At 44.5% G+C, this 22312-nt stretch overlaps 1 protein-coding gene across 2 annotated transcripts in view; it reads left to right on the forward strand.

Annotated features, from left to right (window-relative positions):
* The window catches only part of LOC307128367 (epidermal growth factor receptor-like), a 109543-nt gene that overhangs the window by 67413 nt on the left and 19818 nt on the right, over positions 1-22312 (forward strand). For both annotated transcript variants that reach the window (XM_079820176.1, XM_079820177.1), the window contains exons 9-18: positions 5197-5323; positions 9036-9109; positions 9224-9314; positions 10165-10364; positions 12178-12310; positions 14182-14272; positions 14473-14630; positions 14767-14808; positions 21390-21531; positions 21895-22017. In XM_079820176.1, the coding sequence (XP_079676302.1) occupies positions 5197-5323; positions 9036-9109; positions 9224-9314; positions 10165-10364; positions 12178-12310; positions 14182-14272; positions 14473-14630; positions 14767-14808; positions 21390-21531; positions 21895-22017 (1181 nt within the window). The remainder of the gene's footprint in view (positions 1-5196; positions 5324-9035; positions 9110-9223; positions 9315-10164; positions 10365-12177; positions 12311-14181; positions 14273-14472; positions 14631-14766; positions 14809-21389; positions 21532-21894; positions 22018-22312) is intronic.

Below are 22312 nucleotides of genomic sequence, written 5' to 3' on the forward strand. Positions count from 1 at the left end.
AGAAGTCTATTATCTCTCAGCAAGGCTGCATTTATTTGATCAAAAATATTATTACAAGATAAAACTTATTTAACTTGTAAATCATTTATTCCTGTGATGTTAAAGCTGACTTTTCAGCATCATTACGCCAGTATTCAGTGTCACATGCTCCTTCAGAAATCATTCTAATATGCAAAGTTGGTGCTCAAGAACCATTTCTGATTATCATCAATTGTGAAAACAATTATTTTTGTTGTTTTAGTGCATTTTGTTCAGGATTCTTTGATGAATAGAATGTTCATGAAAGTTGATGGATAGAACAGTATTTATTTGAAATACAAATATTTTGTAATAATAAATGTCTTTACTGTCATCAATTTAATGTCCTTGCTGAATAAAAGTTACATACTTGCTCAACATATTTAATAATTATATTTATTTAAAATCTTGCTGACCCCAAACCTTTGATATACACATTTAATTTTGTTTGCAGGATAATTGAGAAACACACATTTTAGTTCCCTTTCGAGGGAACTCGCACTGCAACGAGACGACACTTTGGGGATACTCCCTTAGCACTAGCGAATCTGAAGTCAGAATGACAACTAGGCCAATCCGATTGGCGTGCGTGATGACGTAACTCTGACGGCATACCCGGAAGTATAAAAGCGGATCTGGAATGTAATGTCGGCAGTTAATGCTCTTCAGCATAGCGCTCTGTGTCACAATATTGTCTGTCTATTTATTGTTGTATTGTCGAGAGTGAAAGTGTGTGAGAATGGAAAAAGAAAAAATAACAGAGTTTAAGCAGTGTGTGCATCCTTGCCCTCGCTACATGTCGGGCTCGGATACACACCTGCTGTGTGTGCACTGTCTGGGCGTTCAGCATGCTCGAGCGGCTCTCGAGGGAGCCGCTTGTGATCACTGCGAGAAGCTGACGCTCAGAGTGCTCCGCTCCTGGCTGGCCGCGTTTGATGAGGCCGGCCAGCCTCGTGAGCCCCATGGTTCTGGACCCGCGGTCGCTGAGGCGCAGATCACAACTCAGGAAGGCTGCAGATTTGTCTGCAGCCCGCGCTATTGGCCGCTCCATGGCTTCCATGGTGACAGTGGAGAGACATCTCTGCCTGAATCTGTCGGGGATAAAGGAGAAGGATTAAACCTTCCTCCTGGACTCCCCGATCTCGCATTCTGGTCTGTTTGGAGACGCGGTTAACGCCGTCGTTTCCAGACACCAGGAGGCGAAGAGACAGTCGGCAGCCTTCCACCAGTACCTCCCTCGCCGCTGAAAGCCTGGGAAGGCTGGCCCTAGTGGGCAGCCTCAGCCGTCAGCCAGCTCCTCGCACCGGCAGGTGCAAAAAGAGAGCGTCGCCTTTAGAGCCCCTCCCCCGGGAGCCTGGCAACAGAGGCGGCGCTCTCAGCAGCAGTCTTCCGCTCCTAAAGGCGATCTGAGGAACGTTCTTCAGGCGCGGAAGGCTGTTGGGAAGAAGTCCTAGCTGCGGCAGGGCTTCCAAGAGCGGTCCCCCCCGCGAAGGAACAACCGAGGTTGTTTCCTCCGCGGCGCTCTGGGGAAATCGATGTGGTAATCCCGCCGTCTATGATGCTTCGGGCCACATCGATTTCCCGCGAACGCATGCTGCACCAGCCGCCTCTGGAAAGACCTGCGGCTGGGCAGCTCGCGCGTCTGCACACGGAGAACCGGGACCCGTGTAACACCCGACGCCAGCCTGATTCCCTTAGTAGATTATCTCGGCGCATGGAAATGCCTTCCGAATATTTCTACATGGGTCCTGCGTACTGTAGAAAAGGGTTACAGACTGCAGTTCGGTCATCCTCCTCCAGGATTCAGGGGGTTGTACTGGACTACAGTGGTACCCGAGCGGGTTCGGATAATGGAACTAGAAGTAAAAACCTTGTTAGCGAAGGAAGCCATAGAGCGCATTCCTCCACTGGAGAGGGAGTCCGGGTTCTACAGCCGGTACTTTATAGTTCCCAAAAAGGATGGAGGGTTGCGTCTGATTATAGATCTGAGATTTTTGAATCTGTCTCTGAGGAGCTTCAGATTCAAAATGCTCACTATTCCCATGATCGTGAGTCAGATCCAGTCCGAGGACTGGTTCGTCACGATAGATCTGAAGGACGCATACTTCCATATCTCCATCCTCCCATGTCAGAGGAAGTATCTGAGGTTCGCTTTCGGGGGCGAAGCGTACCAATATCGAGTGCTTCCCTTCGGCCTAGCCCTCTACCCACGCACGTTCACGAAGTGCATGGATGCAGCTCTGGCTCCACTGAGACTTCAGGGCATCCGTGTGCTGAATTATAACAACGACTGGCTCATATTGGCCCAGTCGTACGAGATGGCGGTCCGGCATCGAGATGTCGTTCTGGCCCACAAAAAGTGCTTGGGGCTGAGACTCAACACGAAAAAGAGCGTGTTGACGCCGTCCCAGAGGACAACGTTCCTCGGGTTTGTATGGGACTCGACAACGATGCGGGCACAATTGTCTCCCGCGCGAGTCGAGACCATACTGGCGATGGTCTCAGGAATAAGGCTAGGCCACAGCATCACTGTGAGGCACTTTCAAAAAGTGCTGGGGCACATGGCAGCAGCGTCCAACGTGATACCTTTTGGCCTGCTGTACATGAGACCCCTCCAGTGGTGGCTGAAAACCAAGGGGTTTTCCCCCAGAGGGAATCCGTTCCATATGATCAGGGTAACGCGCAGATGCCTTCGTTCCCTAGTCATAGGGAAGAAACCTTGGTTTCTGTCCCAGGGGCCAGTGTTGGGAGCGTCCTGTTGCCGGAAATCCGCTTCAACAGACGCCTCCCTCACTGGTTGGGGCGCGGTCATGGACGGCCGCTTTGCGAGGGGCCCGTGAGAGGGCCGTCATTCCTCCTGGCACATAAATTGCCTGGAGATGATGGCGGTCTACAAAGCTCTCAGGAGCTTTTTCCCGGACCTCAGCGGCCAACATGTCCTGGTACGGACAGACAATACGTCTGTCGTAGCGTAAATCAACCACCAAGGGGGTTTGAGGTCGCGCCCTCTTTGCAGACTGGCGCATCGCATCCTCCTGTGGTCCCAAGGGAAACTGTTGTTCATCAGGTCCATGTATGTCCCGGGGGTCCAAAATCAGGGAGCAGACATCCTGTCGAGGCAGGGGCTGAGGCCCGGGGAGTGGCGACTCCACCCAGAGGTGGTGGAGGCCATATGCAAGAGGTTCGGCCCAGTGGAAGTGGATTTGTTTGCGTCTCGAGAGACGTCCCACTGCCCACTGTGGTTTTCCCTCACGCATCCAGCCCCGCTGGGGTTGGATGCCATGGTTCAGACGTGGCCGAGGCTGCGTCTGTACGCATTTCCCCCGATTGCTCTGCTCCCGGGAGTCCTGGAGAGGGTCCGGCGACAGGGGTTCAGCCTACTTCTGGTAGCACCCCGTTGGCCGACTCGTGTTTGGTTCTCGGATATCATAGCTCTGCTAGCAGGTCAGCCGTGGGAGATTCCTCTGAGGAGGGATCTCCTATCTCAGGCGGCGGGTACGATATTTTACCCCCGCCCGGAAATTTGGAACCTGTGGGTCTGGCCCCTGAGGGGACCAGGTACCTAGAGGCTGGCCTATCGGCAGAGGTGATAGAGACCATACTCAGTTCCAGGGCTCCGTCTACGAGGAGACTGTACAGCCTCAAGTGGAATGTATTTTCCACTTGGTGCAGGGAGCGTGAGGTGGACCCAGTTAACTGCCCAGTGGCTTCAGTGCTGGAGTTCCTCCAAGATCGCTTCTCTGCGAGCCTAACCCCGTCCACACTCAAGGTGTACGTGGCTGCCATTGCGGCTTTCCACACTCCTATGGGTGATGGGCCTTTGGGTAGGCCCCAGCTGGTTGTACAATTCCTCCGTGGGGCTTGGAGGATGAGGCCTGCGGCTCATTCCAGAGTTCCAACCTGGGACCTGGCAGGGGTTCTCGAAGGCTTGGCTGAGGCCCCCTTCGAGCCATTGGAGTCAGCTGAACCAAAGAACCTGACCCTTAAGGTGGCTTTTCTCCTCGCCATTACCTCTCTCAGGAGAGTGGGAGATCTCCAGGCCTTGGCGATATCGCCAACCTGCCTGGAGTTTGCCCCGGGAGGAGTAAAAGCCATCTTACACCCTAGGCCGGGCTACGTGCCTAAGGTACCATCAAGGGTGGTCAGGTCATTGGTTCTGCAGGCATTCCATCCTCCGCCTCACGTGACAGCGGAAGAGGGGAGACTTCACCTACTCTGCCCGGTTAGGGCTCTCAGAGTTTATTTGGCGAAGTCTGCACAGTGGAGGAGATCGCAACAACTTTTGGTGTGTTTTGGCTCACCCAAGAAGGGATTACCTGCGTCTACTCAGACAATCAGTAATTGGATTGTCCAGGCAATTATCATGGCCTAGGTGCGCAGTTTGCCTTCACCTGTGGCCGTGAGGGCTCATTCCACCAGAGGCATGGCCTCTTCGGTGGCCCTTCTTTCTGGGGTCCCCTTGCCGGATATCTGCGAGGCGGCCGGGTGGGCTACCCCACACACCTTTTATCAGGTTTTATAGCCTGGATCTCCCTACGACACGCCTGGTGCTAGGGTGCTCCAGTCCTAGCTGTGCCCGGTCTCCGGCTTCACACTAGGGCAGGCGCTACCCTCGGTGTTGCCTAGTGGGGACTCGTTCCCCAAAGTGTCGTCTCGATGCAGTGCGAGTTCCTTCGAAAGGGAACTGCTCGGGTTATGTATATAACCCTTGTTCCCTGAGAAGGGGAACGAGCACTGCATCCCGACGCCACACCTCGGCGCGCCTGGAGCGCATGTTTCAGAGCAATTACTGCCGACATTACGTTCCAGATCTCCTTTTATACTTCCGGGTATGCCGTCACAGTTACGTCATCACGTACGCCAATCGGATTGGCCTAGTTGTCATTCTGACTTCAGATTTGCTAGTGCTAAGGGAGTATCCCCAAAGTGTCGTCTCGATGCAGTGCTCGTTCCCCTTCTCAGGGAACAAGGGTTATATACATAACCCGAGCAGTTTTCTAAAGACATTCATACATTTAATGCCTTCAGATCCAAAGTTTTAAAGATAATTCAAAGCATAAATTCAGTCAAGTTTTTACTGGTAGCATAAGTACTGAATTTATTATTGCCTTCAGGGCTAATTCTTCACCTAAGAAAAGAGTTGCAGTTAATATTTAATGTGTGTGCTACCATCCCCAGTTTGCAATGGGCTTGGAATGGGGCCTTTGGTCAATGTCCTGTCAATCAATGCCAGCAACATCGACTCCTTTGAGAACTGCACAAAAATCAACGGAGGTGTTGCAATCCTCACCATAACCTTCAATGGGTGAGAATGATGTTTTACACTCTCTGATAACAAAGAATTGAGTACACAAGGCTTAGTACCATTCTATGTTGCTGAAAGACAATTATCCTTTGAATATTTTTGGTTACATTTTATTTCAATAGTCCACTTTAGACATTCTACTAACTATTAGTTACTTTGCAACTACATGTCAACTAAATCTCAGAGTATGTATTAGTCGACTGTTAGGTTAGGGTTCGGGTTAGTAGAATAAGTTGACATGTAGTTGCAAAGTTACTAATGTCTGCTTGGGAAGCGTCAAAATAAAGTGTTAGCAGAAATTAAGCAGACAGTCTACTAGGGATGTGACGGTGAGGAAATTTTCCCACCGGTTAATTGATGTGTGACAACACCGGTATTACCGGTATCACCGGCGGAGGCTTTTAAATCACTAATTCTATCTAACCGAAAGTAACATGCACACGACCGCTCTGAACTGAAAACGCGCCAGTGCGCACACACCGTGAATGACCGCTCGTCTGTAAATGCGGATCCTGTTTTATTAAGCAGACACGTTCAGTTTTTATTTGTATTGTCTGTTCTCTTACTGAACTAAATTATTTTATTACTACAAAAAAAAAATCAAAAAGACGGTGGGCGGTGCCACGGTGGGCAAGTGATGTAACCGGTGTTGAGTCTGGACACCGGTAACACCGGCAACACCGACTATCGTAGCAAGCCTACAGTCTACTGATACATACTCTAAAGATTTATTATTAAACGTTTAGTTGCAAAGTTATCGATACCTATCGGTTCTTATTTTGATTAAAGTTACAAAAGTTATTCTGTGATTTTCTTTTTCTTTGGTGTCCTTTAATTAACATTAATTACACAGACACAGTCGTTTTATTAGGCTGCTGTCAGTTTAAGAGCTGCAAGGATTCAATATACTGATAGACATGTTTTCTTTGTCAACTATTTACGTTCACTTTAGACAATTCCGACTGTGTTTACGAGGATATTTTGACAATTTTGTGTATATTTGTTTGTTCAAGCGCAAGAAGATGCAAAGAGAACTCAATTCAGTATTTGCGCACCGCATGAGAGGCGGGTGCTTGCACTTTGGATGTGTGCGCAGCACAGAAAACAGTGCACGAGTGCCAAATTTTGTTTTCTTTCGTGTCTTCTAGTGCGTGGATGGTTTGAAATCACATTAAAATTTGCATCGTTAAGCAGAATGGAAATGCTCATTTTCAGTGGTGTAAAGTAACGAATTACAAATACTCTCGTTACTGTAATTGAGTAGTTTTTCTCAGGAATTGTACTTTATTAAAGGGTTAGTTCACCCAAAAATGAAAATTATGTCATTAATTACTCACCCTCATGTCGTTCAACACCCGTAAGAGCTCCGTTCATCTTCGGAACACAAATGAAGATATTTTTGTTGAAAGCTGATGGCTGAGGAAGGCCTCAGGTAGGCCTCCATTGGCATTCAGTACATTCACACTCCCAAGACCCATAAAAGGCACTAAAAACGTTGTTACAAAGTCCATCTCACTACAGTGGCTCTACAATAATTTTACGAAGTGACGACAATAGTTTTTGTGCGGAAAAATAATCAAAATAACGACTTTATCCAACTTGTTCTTGTCTTCCGTGTATGCCTCTGCCGTGAACTCACGAAGCACCACGACGCATGCGCGAGAATATTACGCCAATCCGGCATTCAGACACATGACCCAGAAGCGAGAAGAAGATTTGTTTACAAGCGGTGGAAGACGCACCGTATCTAAGCTGTTGAATTCTACATTGATCGTGCTTTAGGTCTCGGCATAGTGCTCAAAATGGGGCTAAAGTGTGCATTTCATGGATTCCCAAACGCCGGCGCTACGGCATATTCTCGCGCATGCGTCGTGGTGCTTTGTGAGTTCATGGCAGAGGCTAAAACGGAAGACAAGAACAAGTTGGATAAAGTCGTTATTTTGATTATTTTTCCGCATAAAAACTATTGTCGTCACTTCGTAAAATTATTGTAGAGCCACTGTAGTGAGATGGACTTTGTAACAACGTTTTTAGTGCCTTTTATGGGTCTTGTGAGTTTGAATGTACTGAATGCCAATGGAGGCCTATCTGAGGCCTTTCTCAGCCATCAGCTTTCAACAAAAATATCTTCATTTGTCTTACGGGTGTTTAACGACATGAGGGTGAGTAATTAATTACATAATTTTCATTTTTGGGTGAACTAACCGTTTAAGTAGTTTAAAAATTAAGTGCTGTATCGGTACTTTTACTTCGCTATTTTCCCTCAACCGGCCGTTGCTACATTATGTTTATTTTTTTCCTGTCAATCTGATTGGCTAAGACGAATAATCAGTCCTGTTACTTTAATGCATCACGCGTCTGACTCCCGTGAGTTCTGTCAAATCAACCATGATATTAGCGACCAGCCTAGAGTGATAGGCACGTGCGCTTTATGAAAGGGGGTTGTTGCTGGTTACTGTATGATGACTGAAATCGTGAAATTGCCTTAAACAATTACTAAAAATTGACTGCAGAATATTACATTTTCTAATACACGCACAAATGGTAAGTATTCTGTTAGCGCTGCACGAGCTCGCGGTGCCATCTGCTGGAAACTTCATCTAGCTTGATTGTTTGCCAGGCTTCAAAGTGCATTAGGCATTAACCGATCGTCACTGCTAGATTTTTGTCCCTTACATCGATTTCGCTCAGCATATAAACGCATTAACCTGCTTTCTGTCAGCTTATTGAAGTGCATATTTTAATGTAATGTGTTCTCACATGGCGATTTAACATTTTTGTCCATGTATATAGCCTAGCAAATAACTTTCATAAAACATCAGATTTATATTTAAATCAGATTTATTTTTTAATTGCACGCAAATATAATCAGTGGTGAAAATTGTTCTGAAATCGATTCTGATTTCTGAAGTGTATTCTTTTTACAGAGAAAACTTCCATTGAAAGGAAAGCAGTATATGCGTCATGAAAAGAAAGAACTCTGCTTTTTTTAACGTAAATTTGTTAATGTTCAACGCTTTGCAACCTTTTGTAATTAACCGCAAAAAAAACTCTACAGAATGGTTGTCATAAATGTTACCAGATTATTGGTGGCTTTCTCAAATATTACATGGCTATATTTTTAGTGCTAGCAGTCAAAAATAAAACTCGGAGAAATATTGAAATACTGAAATACTGTTGGTGATCTCATGTTTTTTTTTCTTACTCAGAATCATCCATAAAAGAGTAAGCTACATTTTTAATTTGCAGGGTATAAGGTGGAATACCATTAATAGCATAATACTCACTACTCACTACTCTTGAGTACTTTTAAAAGGGCTACTTTTTAGTCCTACTTTGAGTAATATTTAGGACAGGTACTTTTACTCTACTAGCACAAAATTTTGACAGTACTTTTACTTGAGTATGCTTTTTCAGTACTCCACCACTGCTCATTTTATTGAATCTACGGGTCTTTAAAACTTGGTACCAATTTTCGATACAAAACCGTTCTTATAGTCAGTAGAATGTCTGTTGAAGGAGCATCCAAATAAAGTGTTAGCAGATATTAAGCGGAGAGTCTAATAATCTAATGATAGTTAGTTGACATGTAGTTGCAAAGTTAGTAGAATGTCTAAAGTGGACCATTGGAATAGTATTAAAAAAAAATTGCCATTTGCTTGGCATTTAGATTGTTTGATTGAGCCAATTTTTTTGTTCATTTTTTTTTTAGTGACCAGCATACTAAAACTCCAGCACTGGACCCAGACAAGCTCAATGTGTTCAGAACTGTAAAAGAAATCACTGGTGAGAATGCAGTGGTTTAATATTGGATGTATGATGGTTAAAATGGTGTATGGTGTATGTAGGGGACCTTTAGCCCCTCAGTGTTCATAAACTTCTTCTTCTCCCAACTCAAAGGCTACCTGGTGATTCAGCAATGGCCAAAAAGCATGTCATCCCTCAACGCCTTTGAAAACCTTGAGGTCATCCGTGGACGGATAAAAAAGCAGTAAGTCAATAAAAAATACTGCAGTCTCAAAAGGGGCTTTCGCACCGGGTAGTTATAGGAACTTAGTTATAGGAACTAGCCACCAGGGCGGTTCCTCAAATGATTGTTGCTGTTTTCCTGGTTGCATTCACACCGACAATAGGAACTCCACTGAAGTGACATAAGCAACGCTTGTGTTTGTGACTTTTATTATGACGGCGCTGAGAACGGCAGAGCCTGAGCACACAGCACTCCCATTCTCCATCTCCATTAGTTAAGATCTGTTTAACAGTCTTGTCTAATACGTTATTAGATAGAACTGTTATACAAAAAAGTAGACAGTATATGAAAAAGTATTAGCGTTGCCGTGTGGTTGATGTATAATGTCGCTAGCTGAGCAGAAATACATCAATCGCTTGGTCCCCTCAAAGTTGCATTGGATTTTCTCTTTAGTGTAAAGGTTGAGATTACCACCTATCACTGTTTTTCATGTTCGTAGAGTTTGTTTGTGGAGTAAATATATAGACTGTAATCTGTGTGTAGACGGCTTTTTGTTTTAAAAATGGCAATCAATGCTGGTTTAGACCCTACTATGAAGTAGGAGCTAATTTAGTTCCCCCAAAAGACGTTCCTAGAACTAAAATCATTCCAAATTCCTGCGGTGTGAACACCAAAAAGCGGGTACTTCCGCCATTAGTTCTAGGAACTATGAAAAGGTTCCTCTGGTGCAAAAGCCCCTAAATATGTTGGCAGTCTCAGAGAATTTTGATGGATTACGACAAATTAGGCGGCTGCTCCTGAATTAATAATTTTGTTGAGTCTGTTTTGCATGTACAGAACTTCCATTTCTCTCTCTCTCCTGCTCTCACAGAGGTGCATTCAGCTTTGCTGTCACCAAAACTAAAATCACACATTTCGGCCTGCGGTCTCTGAGGGAGATCAGTGATGGTGACGTGGTCATCACTCAGAACGAGAATCTCTGCTACACCATCCCTGAACACTGGAAACGCGTCTTCAAATCTGAAACCCAGACTGTCAAAATGTCAGCAAATGCTAATGCTTCCACCTGCGGTAAATGGAGTATCACAATAACACCTGTCAAAGAATTTCAGTTTAGTTAACCCTAAAAATTACAATTCTGTTGTTACTCACCCTTATGTCTCTCCAAACCTGTATAGTATGTGGCTGTCTTTTTCTGTGAAGCACAATTTTTCAAGAATCTTCACACAGTCTTTTTCCAAATACAGTTCACACTGATCACATCTCAAAAAAGCACACAAAACATAAAAGCACTCCAAACAACTTCTGCACTTTATTCCAAGTCTTCCCTTGTGAAAATAAGTGCACTTAATTGTATTGAGTCATACAATACGAAATTTAAGTTGTTCACTGAAAATTACGATCACAATTTCTTCCCTATACTGACATACAGCATATCTGAGTGAAACAACTTATCAAACAAGAAAACAGTGTAGAGCAGGGATTTTGTTTTTATCCAATGGGAATTGGGTTCTCACCCGGTTTGTCCATTATAATAAATTTGCTTTTAAAACAAAAATTGTTGACACACTCATAAGTACCGTTCCACTACTACATACGCACACATGTAAATTGTAAGAATATGACTAATACTGATGAATAAACAGTATAAGGTAAGGCTATTAAATAGCAGTTCCAAACTAGTTTTTGCTAATACAATAAAGTTATTAAATTGGTATGAGCCACAACAGTCATTTAACAATATACAAAATAACACAAAGTGAAAATAAAGTGCCATTTTGGGAGACCAGAAACAATAGTTACTAAGGTAAATACATAATACTAACAACCTATTAATGAAACATGGAAATTGCTCCTGATGAATAACATGAACTTCATACCTACATGCAAATCCTTCCCAGCTAACACACAAAGAACCATAATTACATAATTTAATGGTAAATATGGTTACCAACATTCTTCTAAATATCTTTATTTGTGTTTAGCAGAAGAAAGAAATCATAAAGGTTTAGAACAATATAAGGGTGAGTAAATTTTCATTTTTGGGTGGACTATCCCTTTAAACCAGGGGTGGGCAATTCCAGTCCTCGAGGGCTACAGTCCTGCAGAGTTTAGCTCCAACCCTAATCAAACACACCTGAACCAGCTAATCAGTGACTCCAGGATAAAGGCTACAGGCAGGTGAGTTTTATCAGGGTTGGAGCTAAACTCTACAGGACAGTGGCCCTCAAGGACTGGAAATGCCCACCCCTGCTTTAAACTGTGCCTGCGTCAACAGCTTTCACGCACGTTTTTCAAAATAAAAGCCTCACACCAGAAAAAGGGAATTACTGTTGTTGGTTTCTTTGACCCCACACTCACAACCCACTCTTGCGACCCACCAGTTAAGAAACACTGTTCTAGAGAACACATTAATTAAAAAATATAATAAATAAATAATAATGTGAACTAATAAAAATTTTATAATAAACATTGCAACATTGAATAAAAAAAAACTAAGAATTGTTAATTTTAGTTACTCTACATCAGATATGCCACAGATTGGACATCAATGATATCAAGCTTCCTTGGTTTTTGCATCTATCATGAATGAAGTGTATGAAATAAAGTAATTCAGTTTTTTGGATTTGTTTGCATGGAAAATAACTGTGTGGAGATTCTTCAAAATATTTCCTACATTTGACACAAAAACGTATGAGTTTGCAAAGAGTAAATAACACCATTCTCTCTTTTGGGTGAGCTATTCCTTCAATACAGTCATCCATTTGTAATGGAAAGTTTTACATTCTTGGTTTTACAGATTTTTAAGGTTGATTTAAAAAATGTGCTTGGTATATCTTTTGTGTTGATATCTTATCTGAGTGTGTGTGTTTGTGTGTTACAGCGAATCAGAACAGCATGTGTGATGAGATGTGCACTGCTGATGGCTGCTGGGGTCCTGGTCCCACTATGTGCTTCATCTGTAAGCATTACAGCCGTAAAAAACACTGTGTGGCTTCCTGTAACCTACTGGCTGGGTGAGTGAGAGCACTATTATGCCTTCTCAGTTGATCCATGTTCAAACTTGAAATAACAGCTCAACAATAGGCCAAGTCTCTTAAAGCAAACACCTAAAAGTGAAAATTATCTCATCATCTTCTGTCATTCCAGATGCGTATAACTGAAAAATATTTCAGCTCTGTAGGTGCATATAGTGCAAGTGAATAGTGTCCAAAATAACATAAAGGCAGTCCAAAAGCATTGTGAATTGTTTGGACTGACAGATAATATAATAATCTCAATAAAATCAACTCAATCAACTCAAATCATGATTGATTGGTTGATTGGTTGGATGGATGGATGGATGGATTGGTGGATTGGTGGATTGGTTGATTGGTTGATTGATTGATTGATTGATTGATTGATTGATTGATTGATTGATTGATTGATTGATTGATTGATTGATTGATAGATGGGTGGGTGGGTGAGTTTGTTGATGGATGGATGGATGGATAGATGGATGGATGGATGGATGAATGGATGGATGGACGGATGGGTGGGTTGGTGGATGGATAGCTGGATGGATGGATGGATTTGTTGATTGGTTGATAGGTGGGTGAGTTTGTGGATGGGTGAGTGGATTTATGGATTGATAGGTGGATGGGTGTGTGTGTGTGTGATTGATTGATTGATTGATTGATTGATTGATTGATTGATTGATTGATTGATTGATTGATTGATTGATTGATTGATTGATTGATTGATTGATTGATTGATTGATTGATTGATTGATTGATTGCTTGGTTGATTGGTTGATTGGTTGATTGATTGATTGATTGATTGATTGGTTGGTTGGTTGGTTGATTGGTGGGTGGGTGGATGGATGGATGAATGGACGGATGGACGGGTGGATCGATGGATGGATGGATGGATGGATTGATTGATTGGTTGATTGATGGGTGGGTGGGTTTATGGATGGATGGGTGGGTGGATTTATGGATGGATAGGTGTGTGTGTGTGTGTGTGTGTGTGTGTGTGTGTGTGTGTGTGTGTGTGTGTGTGTGTGTGTGTGTGTGTGTGTGTGTGTGTGTGTGTGTGTGTGTGTGTGTGTGTGTGTGTGTGTGTGTGTGTGTGTGTGTGTGTGTGTGTGTGTGTGTGTGTGTGTGTGTGTGTGTGTGTTGGTGATTGATTGATTGATTGATTGATTGATTGATTGATTGATTGATTGATGATTTGGTTGATTGATTTGGTTGATTGATTTGGTTGATTGATTTGGTTGGTTGGGTAGGGTGGGTGGATAGCTGGATGGATTGCTGGATGGATTGCTGGATGGATGGGTGGGTGGATGGTTGGGTGGATGGATGGGTGGATGGATTGATTGGTTGATTGATGGGTAGATGGATTGATTGGTTGATTGATGGGTGGGTGGGTGGGTTTGTGGATGGATGGGTGGGTGGGTTTGTGGATGGATGGGTGGGTGGGTTTGTGGGTGGATGGATGGGTGGGTGGGTTTGTGGGTGGATGGATGGGTGGGTGGGTGGATTTATGGATGGTTGAGTGGGTGGATGGATGGATGGATTGCTGGATGGATGGATGGTTGGTTGGGTGGGGGGATGGATGGATTGATTGATTGATGGGTGGGTGGATTTATGGATGGGTGTTGGTGATTGGATGGATGGATTGAATGATTTATTGATTGATTGTGGCCAGCTGACTGTACATTATCTATTTTCTTTTATAGATTTTTATTAAGAGGAATGTAGAAATAGAACAGGAAATGTTGGGAGAGTAAGAGGGGGGATATCTGAAAAAAGTGGCACAACTATTAGTAAATTTGAATGTTTGGTGTAAAGTGATTATTTGGTTATTTCAATGATGATTTAAACTGAACTCATTTTTGTCTATATAGTGAGCCACGTGAATATGAGGTCAACAATACGTGTGTTGAATGCGACTCTGAATGTCTGCTCATGAATGAAACTCTGACCTGCACCGGCCCTGTAAGTATCACCGCATGTTCTGCTAGATGCTAGTAAACAGTGTTTACTCTTATTTTTGAAATAGCTGATGGCAGCACACCAGTCTCTCAAACCAATGTTGTCTGTCCCTGTAGTGTCCTGGAGACACATCATTAAATTCACATCACTACAAAACTGTAGAAAAGTTGCTTGTTGCCATCTAATTGCCAACTTTTGTCCAGGGACCCGACAAATGTACAGTCTGTGCTAACTACAAAGACGGCCCGCACTGTGTACCACGCTGCCCGCAAGGCGTACCGGGAGAGAAAGACATACTCATTTGGAAATATGCTGACGTGACGCGCGTGTGCCAGACCTGTCATGAGAACTGCACCCAGGGGTGAGAGAAGCTTCATACGATGCTTTCATTTGAATGTAATGACATGAAACGGTCATTTGTGTAATTCAACCAGGTTCATTGGGGGACTGCAGTGCATACTAGTTGTGATTGTTGGATTTTATTTTTTGCTTTGCAGATGTACTGGGCCTGATCTGAAAGACTGCAAAGATTTCAAAAGGTGAGAAATAAATTTGTCCTATAATGCTTTGTGATTCTTGGGATATCCCAAAAATGTGTTGTATACGTGTTCATCCGTTAACTCTTTATTTTGATGGTCAACATTCTACTAACTATAAGTAACTTTGCAACTACATGTCAACTAACTTAAGACTGGCCCACACTTACCAGATTTTCAAAATGTGAGCGAAAACATGACGATAAAAAAACATAGATTTAACAGTTTTGTTTCTCTTGTGTGTGGAGTGCCACGATGAGACTAAGACACACAAACAAATTCCAATTACAAACAACCAGAGTCCCGCCTGCAAAATCTCGCTAAATCTCTCGCGGCCATGAAACAATGAAACAAACATGGCAGACAATGGGCAAGAAGAAATGGCGATAATACTGTTTGGACTGCTTTTTACTGAAAATTCGTTGAAAAAAAGAAAAAGGTTTGAATGAAGTTGTGGAGAAGGCATTAACATGGACTTTATATGGTACAGCATAAGCTGGAGGTGAGTCTTCCGTCAGTTCGCTTTTTGATTGGATATCGTTTTGTTTCACGTGACAATCTACAGAGTGTGTGCGCGTTTGTCCTCAAGGTTCCCCCCAACATAACAGGATTTCTGGTCGTAAATGTTCAAAATGTTGGATATTTAAAATTTCAGATTGGTCACTCTTAACACACCTCTCACACCAAAGGAAAATCTGATAAAATAATCTGTACAACCATCAAGATATTCAGGGGTTTACCTAGGATTTTCGGAAGGGGAGAATTGGGCCCAAAATCGCCCTGAATATCTTGTAGTGTGTACCCAGCTTTAGTTCACATGTAGTTGCAAAGTTACTTATAGTTAGTGAAGTAGACTGCTTAATATCAGCTAACACCTTTATTTTGATGCTCCTTCAACAGACAATCTAGTAACTTTGCGAACTACATGTCAACTAACTCATTAATTTGCCACTACATGTCAATAGCAGTCATTAGAGTATCAGTAGACTGTCTGCTTAATATCTGCTAACACTTTATTTTGTCAACTTATTCTACTAACCCGAACCCTAAAAACGTACCCTAACCTTACAGTCTACTAATACTCTGAGAGTTAGTTGACATGTAGGTGCAAAGTTACTTATAGTCAGTCGAATGTCTAAAGTGCGCCATCGAAATATTTTTTGTCGAAAAAGTAATAAAGAGGCTGTAAATTAGAAGATATTTTTAGAAAATGATACCGCATGATCAAGTCTTCATCCCAGTGGATTTTTGTAATAAATGAGAATGATGCATATGGTGAGAAATAGAGGAAGATGCCTTCCTTAAAAGAACAATGTGCCTTTCTGCAGATTGTAACGGATATAGAAATGGGAACATTTGCTCATTTAGTTTTAGCACAAAACTGAAAACCATGAAAGATAAGATGACCAAAAAGCCCTGCTGGAAAATTTATATTTGATATTTGATCATAAGTTATGAAATATATAGGTTTTGACATTTACACCTGCCAACCCACCAAATGCGGGTGGATTTCAGCAGTGGCGTGTAACTCCTACTAGGCATCTTGCTGGTTGAATTTTATAGGCTATAGAATATAAAATATATACATTTTTCAATTGTAGTCTTTTAAAAAAAGCATAAAAAATTCCCCCAAAAATAGATTATTTGATACATATCAGTACTGAAATATCTATAAATATCGAATTTCGACGTGGAATTGCGCATATTGCACAAAATATCAATGTAAAGAGTTGATAAAGAAAACGCATGTGTAACAGTAATGGATCCGTGTGTCAGCTCTTCCTTGGTGTTTGGGGGCCGATATGACCCCAAACATTTATAGTGCGATTGTATACAAAAATATACATTTTAATAATACAAATTAAATATATATATTTTTTGTTTACTTGCCATCTATACGTTTATGCTTTGATTTGGGGGATGTGAAGTACTTTTTTTTTTTTACCTATTTACAGCAAAATTCCTCAACTACACCATTTGCATGCATATGAAATACAAAATTTTTATGAAAAAAACAACAACACTTAAATGATGATCAAAATATTTGTGTATATTTCGGCCCCCAAACACCTATAATATAATAATTTTTTTGTTTTACATTTTTATGGACAAAAATAGAGATTTAATGTATTTTATAGAATGTATTTTTTAGGTCTTTTGAATTGTCTTGTCATTTTGGCCTCAAACACAAACAACGGTGACTTTTTTTTAAACATTCCTTTAGAACAACCGAATAAAGCTCTTTTTGTATGTATAGATAGATCATGTAGAAAAAGTCACAATTTTATGCAAATGAGATGAAGGGAACCATGTATGTTTAACGAAGGAAAAGTCGGTGGGGGTCATAGTGACCCCACACACAATTTGAGGGTAAAAGTGACAGCAGCCTAATATGCTTGCTGCCAAATTATGAGATAATATTGAATATATATATATATATATATATATATGGCAGTTTTACCCATGGTGTCAATGTCAAAATTGTTGCCAGAGAAAATGCTGAGTGGCTAGTGGCTAAATTTTGGAAAACCACTAACCACAGTGGCTGGTGAGGAAAAAAGTTAATGTCAAGCCCTGTATAAGCCCTGTGTAAATCATATGTTCTATGTAAATTTTGACAGTTTTGTTGAAATCAAATAACAGAATCAACATTAAAAAAATACATTAAAAAACATCTGAATTGCAATATATAATTCTATGAATCATACATGTATTTATGCCTATATTTTAATTGAATTGATATTAAAATAGTGATAGACTATGAATTCATAATGAATGTTCTGCTCATTTGGCCTTATAAGTTACGATGAATAATGGAGATGTTTGAAATGTACACAGTTCATAGAATTATTAAATAATAATAATTAATAATTAATAATTAATAACTCCTCCATGGACTGCCACCTTAACGTGGTGGAGGGGTTTGAGTACCCGAATGACCCTAGGAGCTATGTTGTCCGGGGCTATATGCCCCTGGTAGGGTCTCCCAAGGCAAACAGGTCCTAGGTGACGGGTCAGACTAAGAGCAGTTCACAAACCCCTTATGATGCCAAAAAGAAGGAGGACCGTGACGTCGCCCGGTATGGCGCAGCCGGGGCCCCACCCTGGAGCCAGGCCTGGGGTTGGGGCTCGTATGCGAGCGCCTGGTGGCCGGGCCTTCCCCCACGGGGTCCGGCCGGGCTCAGCCCGAAGGAGCGACGTGGGGACACCTTCCCGTGGGCCCACCACTCACGGGAGGGACCGTAAGGGGCCGGTGCAAAGCGAATCGGGCAGCAGTCGGAGGCGGGGGCCTAGACGACCCGATCCCTGGACACGGAAACTGGCTCTTGGGACATGGAATGTCACCTCGCTGGCGGGGAAAGAGCCTGAGCTTGTGCGTGAGGTTGAGAGGTTCCGACTAGAGATAGTCGGAATCACCTCCACGCATGGCTTGGGCTCTGGAACCACACTCCTCGAGAGGGGATGGACTCTTTACCACTCTGGAGTTGCCCATGGTGAGAGGCGGCGGGCTGGTGTGGGTTTGCTTATAGCCCCCCAGCTCTGCTGCCATGTGTTGGAGTTTACCCCGGTGAACGAGAGGGTCGTTTCCCTGCGGCTTCGGCTCGGGGATAGGTCTCTCACTGTCGTTTGTGCCTATGGGCCGAACGGCAGTGCGGAGTACCCGGCCTTCTTGGTGTCCCTGGGAGGGGTGCTGGAAAGTGCTCCGACTGGGGACTCCGTCGTTCTACTGGGGGACTTCAACGCCCACGTGGGCAATGACAGTGAAACCTGGAGGGGCGTGATTGGGAGGAACGGCCCCCCTGATCTGAACCCGAGTGGTGTTCAGTTATTGGACTTCTGTGCTAGTTACAGTTTGTCCATAACGAACACCATGTTCAAGCATAAGGGTGTCCATCAGTGCACATGGCACCAGGACACCCTAGGTCGTAGGTCAATGATCGACTTTGTGGTCGTTTCATCTGATCTGCGGCCGTATGTCTTGGACACTCGGGTGAAGAGAGGGGCGGAGCTGTCAACTGATCACCACCTGGTGGTGAGTTGGATCCGATGGCGGGGGAGGAAGCTGGATAGACTCGGAAGACCCAAACGTACTGTGAGGGTCTGCTGGGAACGTTTGGCCGAGTCTCCTGTCAGAGAGATCTTCAACTCCTGCCTCCGGCAGAGCTTCGACCGGATCCCGAGGGAGGCTGGAGATATTGAGTCCGAGTGGACCATGTTCTCCACCTCCATTGTCAAAGCGGCTGCTCGGAGCTGTGGACGCAAGGTCTCCGGTGCCTGTCGAGGCGGCAATCCCCGAACCCGGTGGTGGACACCGGAAGTAAGGGATGCCGTCAAGCTGAAGAAGGAGTCCTATCGGGCCTGGCTGGCTTGTGGGACTCCTGAGGCAGCTGACAGGTACCGACAGGCTAAACGGACTGCAGCCCGGGTGGTCGTGGAGGCAAAAACTCGGGCCTGGGAGGAGTTCGGTGAGGCCATGGAAAAAGACTATCGGCTGGCCTCGAAGAGATTCTGGCAAACCGTCCGGCGCCTCAGGAGGGGGAAGCAGTGCCCTACCAACGCTGTTTACAGTGGCGATGGGCGGCTGTTGACCTCGACTGGGGATGTTGTCGGACGGTGGAAGGAATACTTCGAGGATCTCCTCAATCCCGCCGTCACGTCTTCCATTGAGGAAGCAGAGGCTGGGGGCTCAGAGGAGGACTCGTCCATCACCCGGGCTGAAGTCACCGAGGTGGTCAAGAAACTCCTCGGTGGCAAGGCACCGGGGGTGGATGAGATCCGCCCTGAGTACCTCAAGTCTCTGGATGTTGTGGGGCTGTCTTGGCTGACACGCCTCTGCAGCATCGCGTGGCGGTCGGGGACAGTGCCTCTGGGATGGCAGACCGGGGTGGTGGTCCCTCTTTTTAAGAAGGGGGACCGGAGGGTGTGTTCCAACTATAGGGGGATCACACTTCTCAGCCTCCCCGGGAAAGTCTATGCCAGGGTACTGGAGAGGAGAATCCGGCCGATAGTGGAACCTCGGATTCAGGAGGAACAGTGTGGTTTTCGTCCTGGTCGCGGAACACTGGACCAGCTCTATACCCTCTACAGGGTGCTGGAGGGTTCATGGGAGTTTGCCCAACCAGTCCACATTTGTTTTGTGGATTTGGAGAAGGCATTCGACTGTGTCCCTCGCGGCATCCTGTGGAGGGTGCTGGGGGAGTATGGGGTCCGGGGTCCTTTGCTGAGGGCTGTCCGGTCCCTGTATGACCGAAGCAGGAGTTTGGTCCGCATTGCCGGCAGTAAGTCAGACTTGTTCCCGGTGCATGTTGGACTCCGGCAGGGCTGCCCTTTGTCGCCGGTTCTGTTCATAATTTTTATGGACAGAATTTCTAGGCGCAGCCAAGGGCCGGAGGGTGTCAGGTTTGGGGACCACACGGTTTCGTCTCTGCTCTTTGCGGATGACGTTGTCGTGTTGGCCCCTTCTAACCAGGACCTTCAGCATGCATTGGGACGGTTTGCAGCCGAGTGTGAAGTGGCTGGGATGGGGATCAGCACCTCCAAATCCGAGGCCATGGTCCTCAGTCGGAAAAGGGTGGCTTGCCCACTCCAGGTTGGTGGAGAGTTCCTGCCCCAAGTGGAGGAGTTTAAGTATCTAGGGGTCTTGTTCACGAGTGAGGGGAGGATGGAACGGGAGATTGACAGACGGATCGGTGCAGCTTCTGCAGTAATGCGGTCGATGTACCGGTCTGTCGTGGTGAAGAAAGAGCTAAGCCGTAAGGCGAAGCTCTCGATTTACCGGTCAATCTACGTTCCTACTCTCACCTATGGTCATGAGCTTTGGGTCATGACCGAAAGGACAAGATCCCGGATACAGGCGGCCGAAATGAGCTTTCTCCGCAGGGTGGCTGGGCGCTCCCTTAGAGATAGGGTGAGGAGCTCAGTCACTCGGGAGGAACTCGGAGTAGAGCCGCTGCTCCTCCACATCGAGAGGGGACAGCTGAGGTGGCTCGGGCATCTGTTCCGGATGCCTCCTGAACGCCTTCCCGGGAAGGTGTTTCGGGCATGTCCAACCGGGAGGAGGCCCCGGGGAAGACCGAGGACACGCTGGAGGGACTATGTCTCCCGGCTGGCCTTGGAACGCCTCGGTGTCCCCCCGGAAGAGCTAGAGGAAGTGTCTAGGGAGAGGGAAGTCTGGGCATCTCGGCTTAGACTGCTGCCCCCGCGACCCGGCCCCGGATAAGCGGAAGAAGATGGATGGATGGATGGATTAATAATAAATAATCTGCCCAATTTTAGGCCAAGGGTCTAACGTATTGATTATTTCAAATAAAAACTGTTTTTTACCCTACAAATCTAAATGAATTTACTCTTAAAATATACATAATACTTTTAATATTCAACATACAGTAAATCATTATTATCCAATGACAAAATTGGATAATACTGTTAAAATGGAATAAATCTCACAAATGCTGATGTTCTAATGAAAATAAGAGCATAACCACGCAATAGATGTGTTGAGATTAATGTCAAGGGAGAAATTATAGGTGAGGGGACCATATACAACCACATGCAAAACTCAGTAATGTTCCTTTGGTCTGTAGTTCGGGTTTGCCCATGATTGCCGCTGGTGTGGTTGGAGGTCTGCTGGCGTTTGTGATCCTGGCTCTAGGAGTGGCTGTTCTATTCCGCAGACGCCACATCAGAAGGAAGAGAACCCTGCGACGACTCCTGCAAGAAAGAGAGGTCAGACCACAAGACAACCAGGATATAAATATTCTGCCTGAATATCTACTGTTAAACAACCAAACACTCATAGAAAGAAGAGAGTTGGCAGAGTTTGATGTCTGCGGGAAAGAACTGAATGTTTTATAGCTTAGACATAGTAACTTCAGACAAGCTGAAAGCATGTGAGATCAATGCAATAGAGCCGGTTTACAGTTTTAATGTCAACAGTGTAGTATGAAAGATGATGAAAATCAGTCATGAGGCAATAGTGTTCATGAATACAGACAGATCCGTGTCATCCTGTGCTCGTTGGAGGACAGGATGTGTGTTGTAGACGGGAGTGTAGAAGGGAGGCTTTCCTGACTCTGTTTGTCTCTACAGCTAGTGGAGCCTCTGACCCCCAGCGGCGAAGCCCCCAACCAGGCCTTGCTGCGAATCCTCAAAGAGACAGAGTTCAAGAAGATCAAAGTGCTTGGGTCTGGAGCTTTCGGCACTGTGTATAAGGTGACTGACCTCTCTTTGAAGTTTCGTATACGTATGTAAATACGTGCTATGTGCATTTCCTGTTTCCTCTTTTGATGCCTTTTTAATTTTCGGTACAAAATAAGCTCAATAGACCTTAATCCTCCATATAGTCAATATTTCCTCCATAATTATATACATAAAGAAATACATTTTTGTGTTAGTTCAGTTACGTTACTTGTGTCGGCAGTGTGCAGTAGACACCCACATTAACGATTTCAATATATGACTTATCCTCTCCAAAAAGACAATAAACATTACAGATGACATCTGAAGT

The sequence above is a fragment of the Gobio gobio genome (genome assembly GCF_949357685.1).
Source record: "Gobio gobio genome assembly, chromosome: 6".
Classification (NCBI taxonomy): Eukaryota; Metazoa; Chordata; class Actinopteri; order Cypriniformes; family Gobionidae; genus Gobio; species Gobio gobio.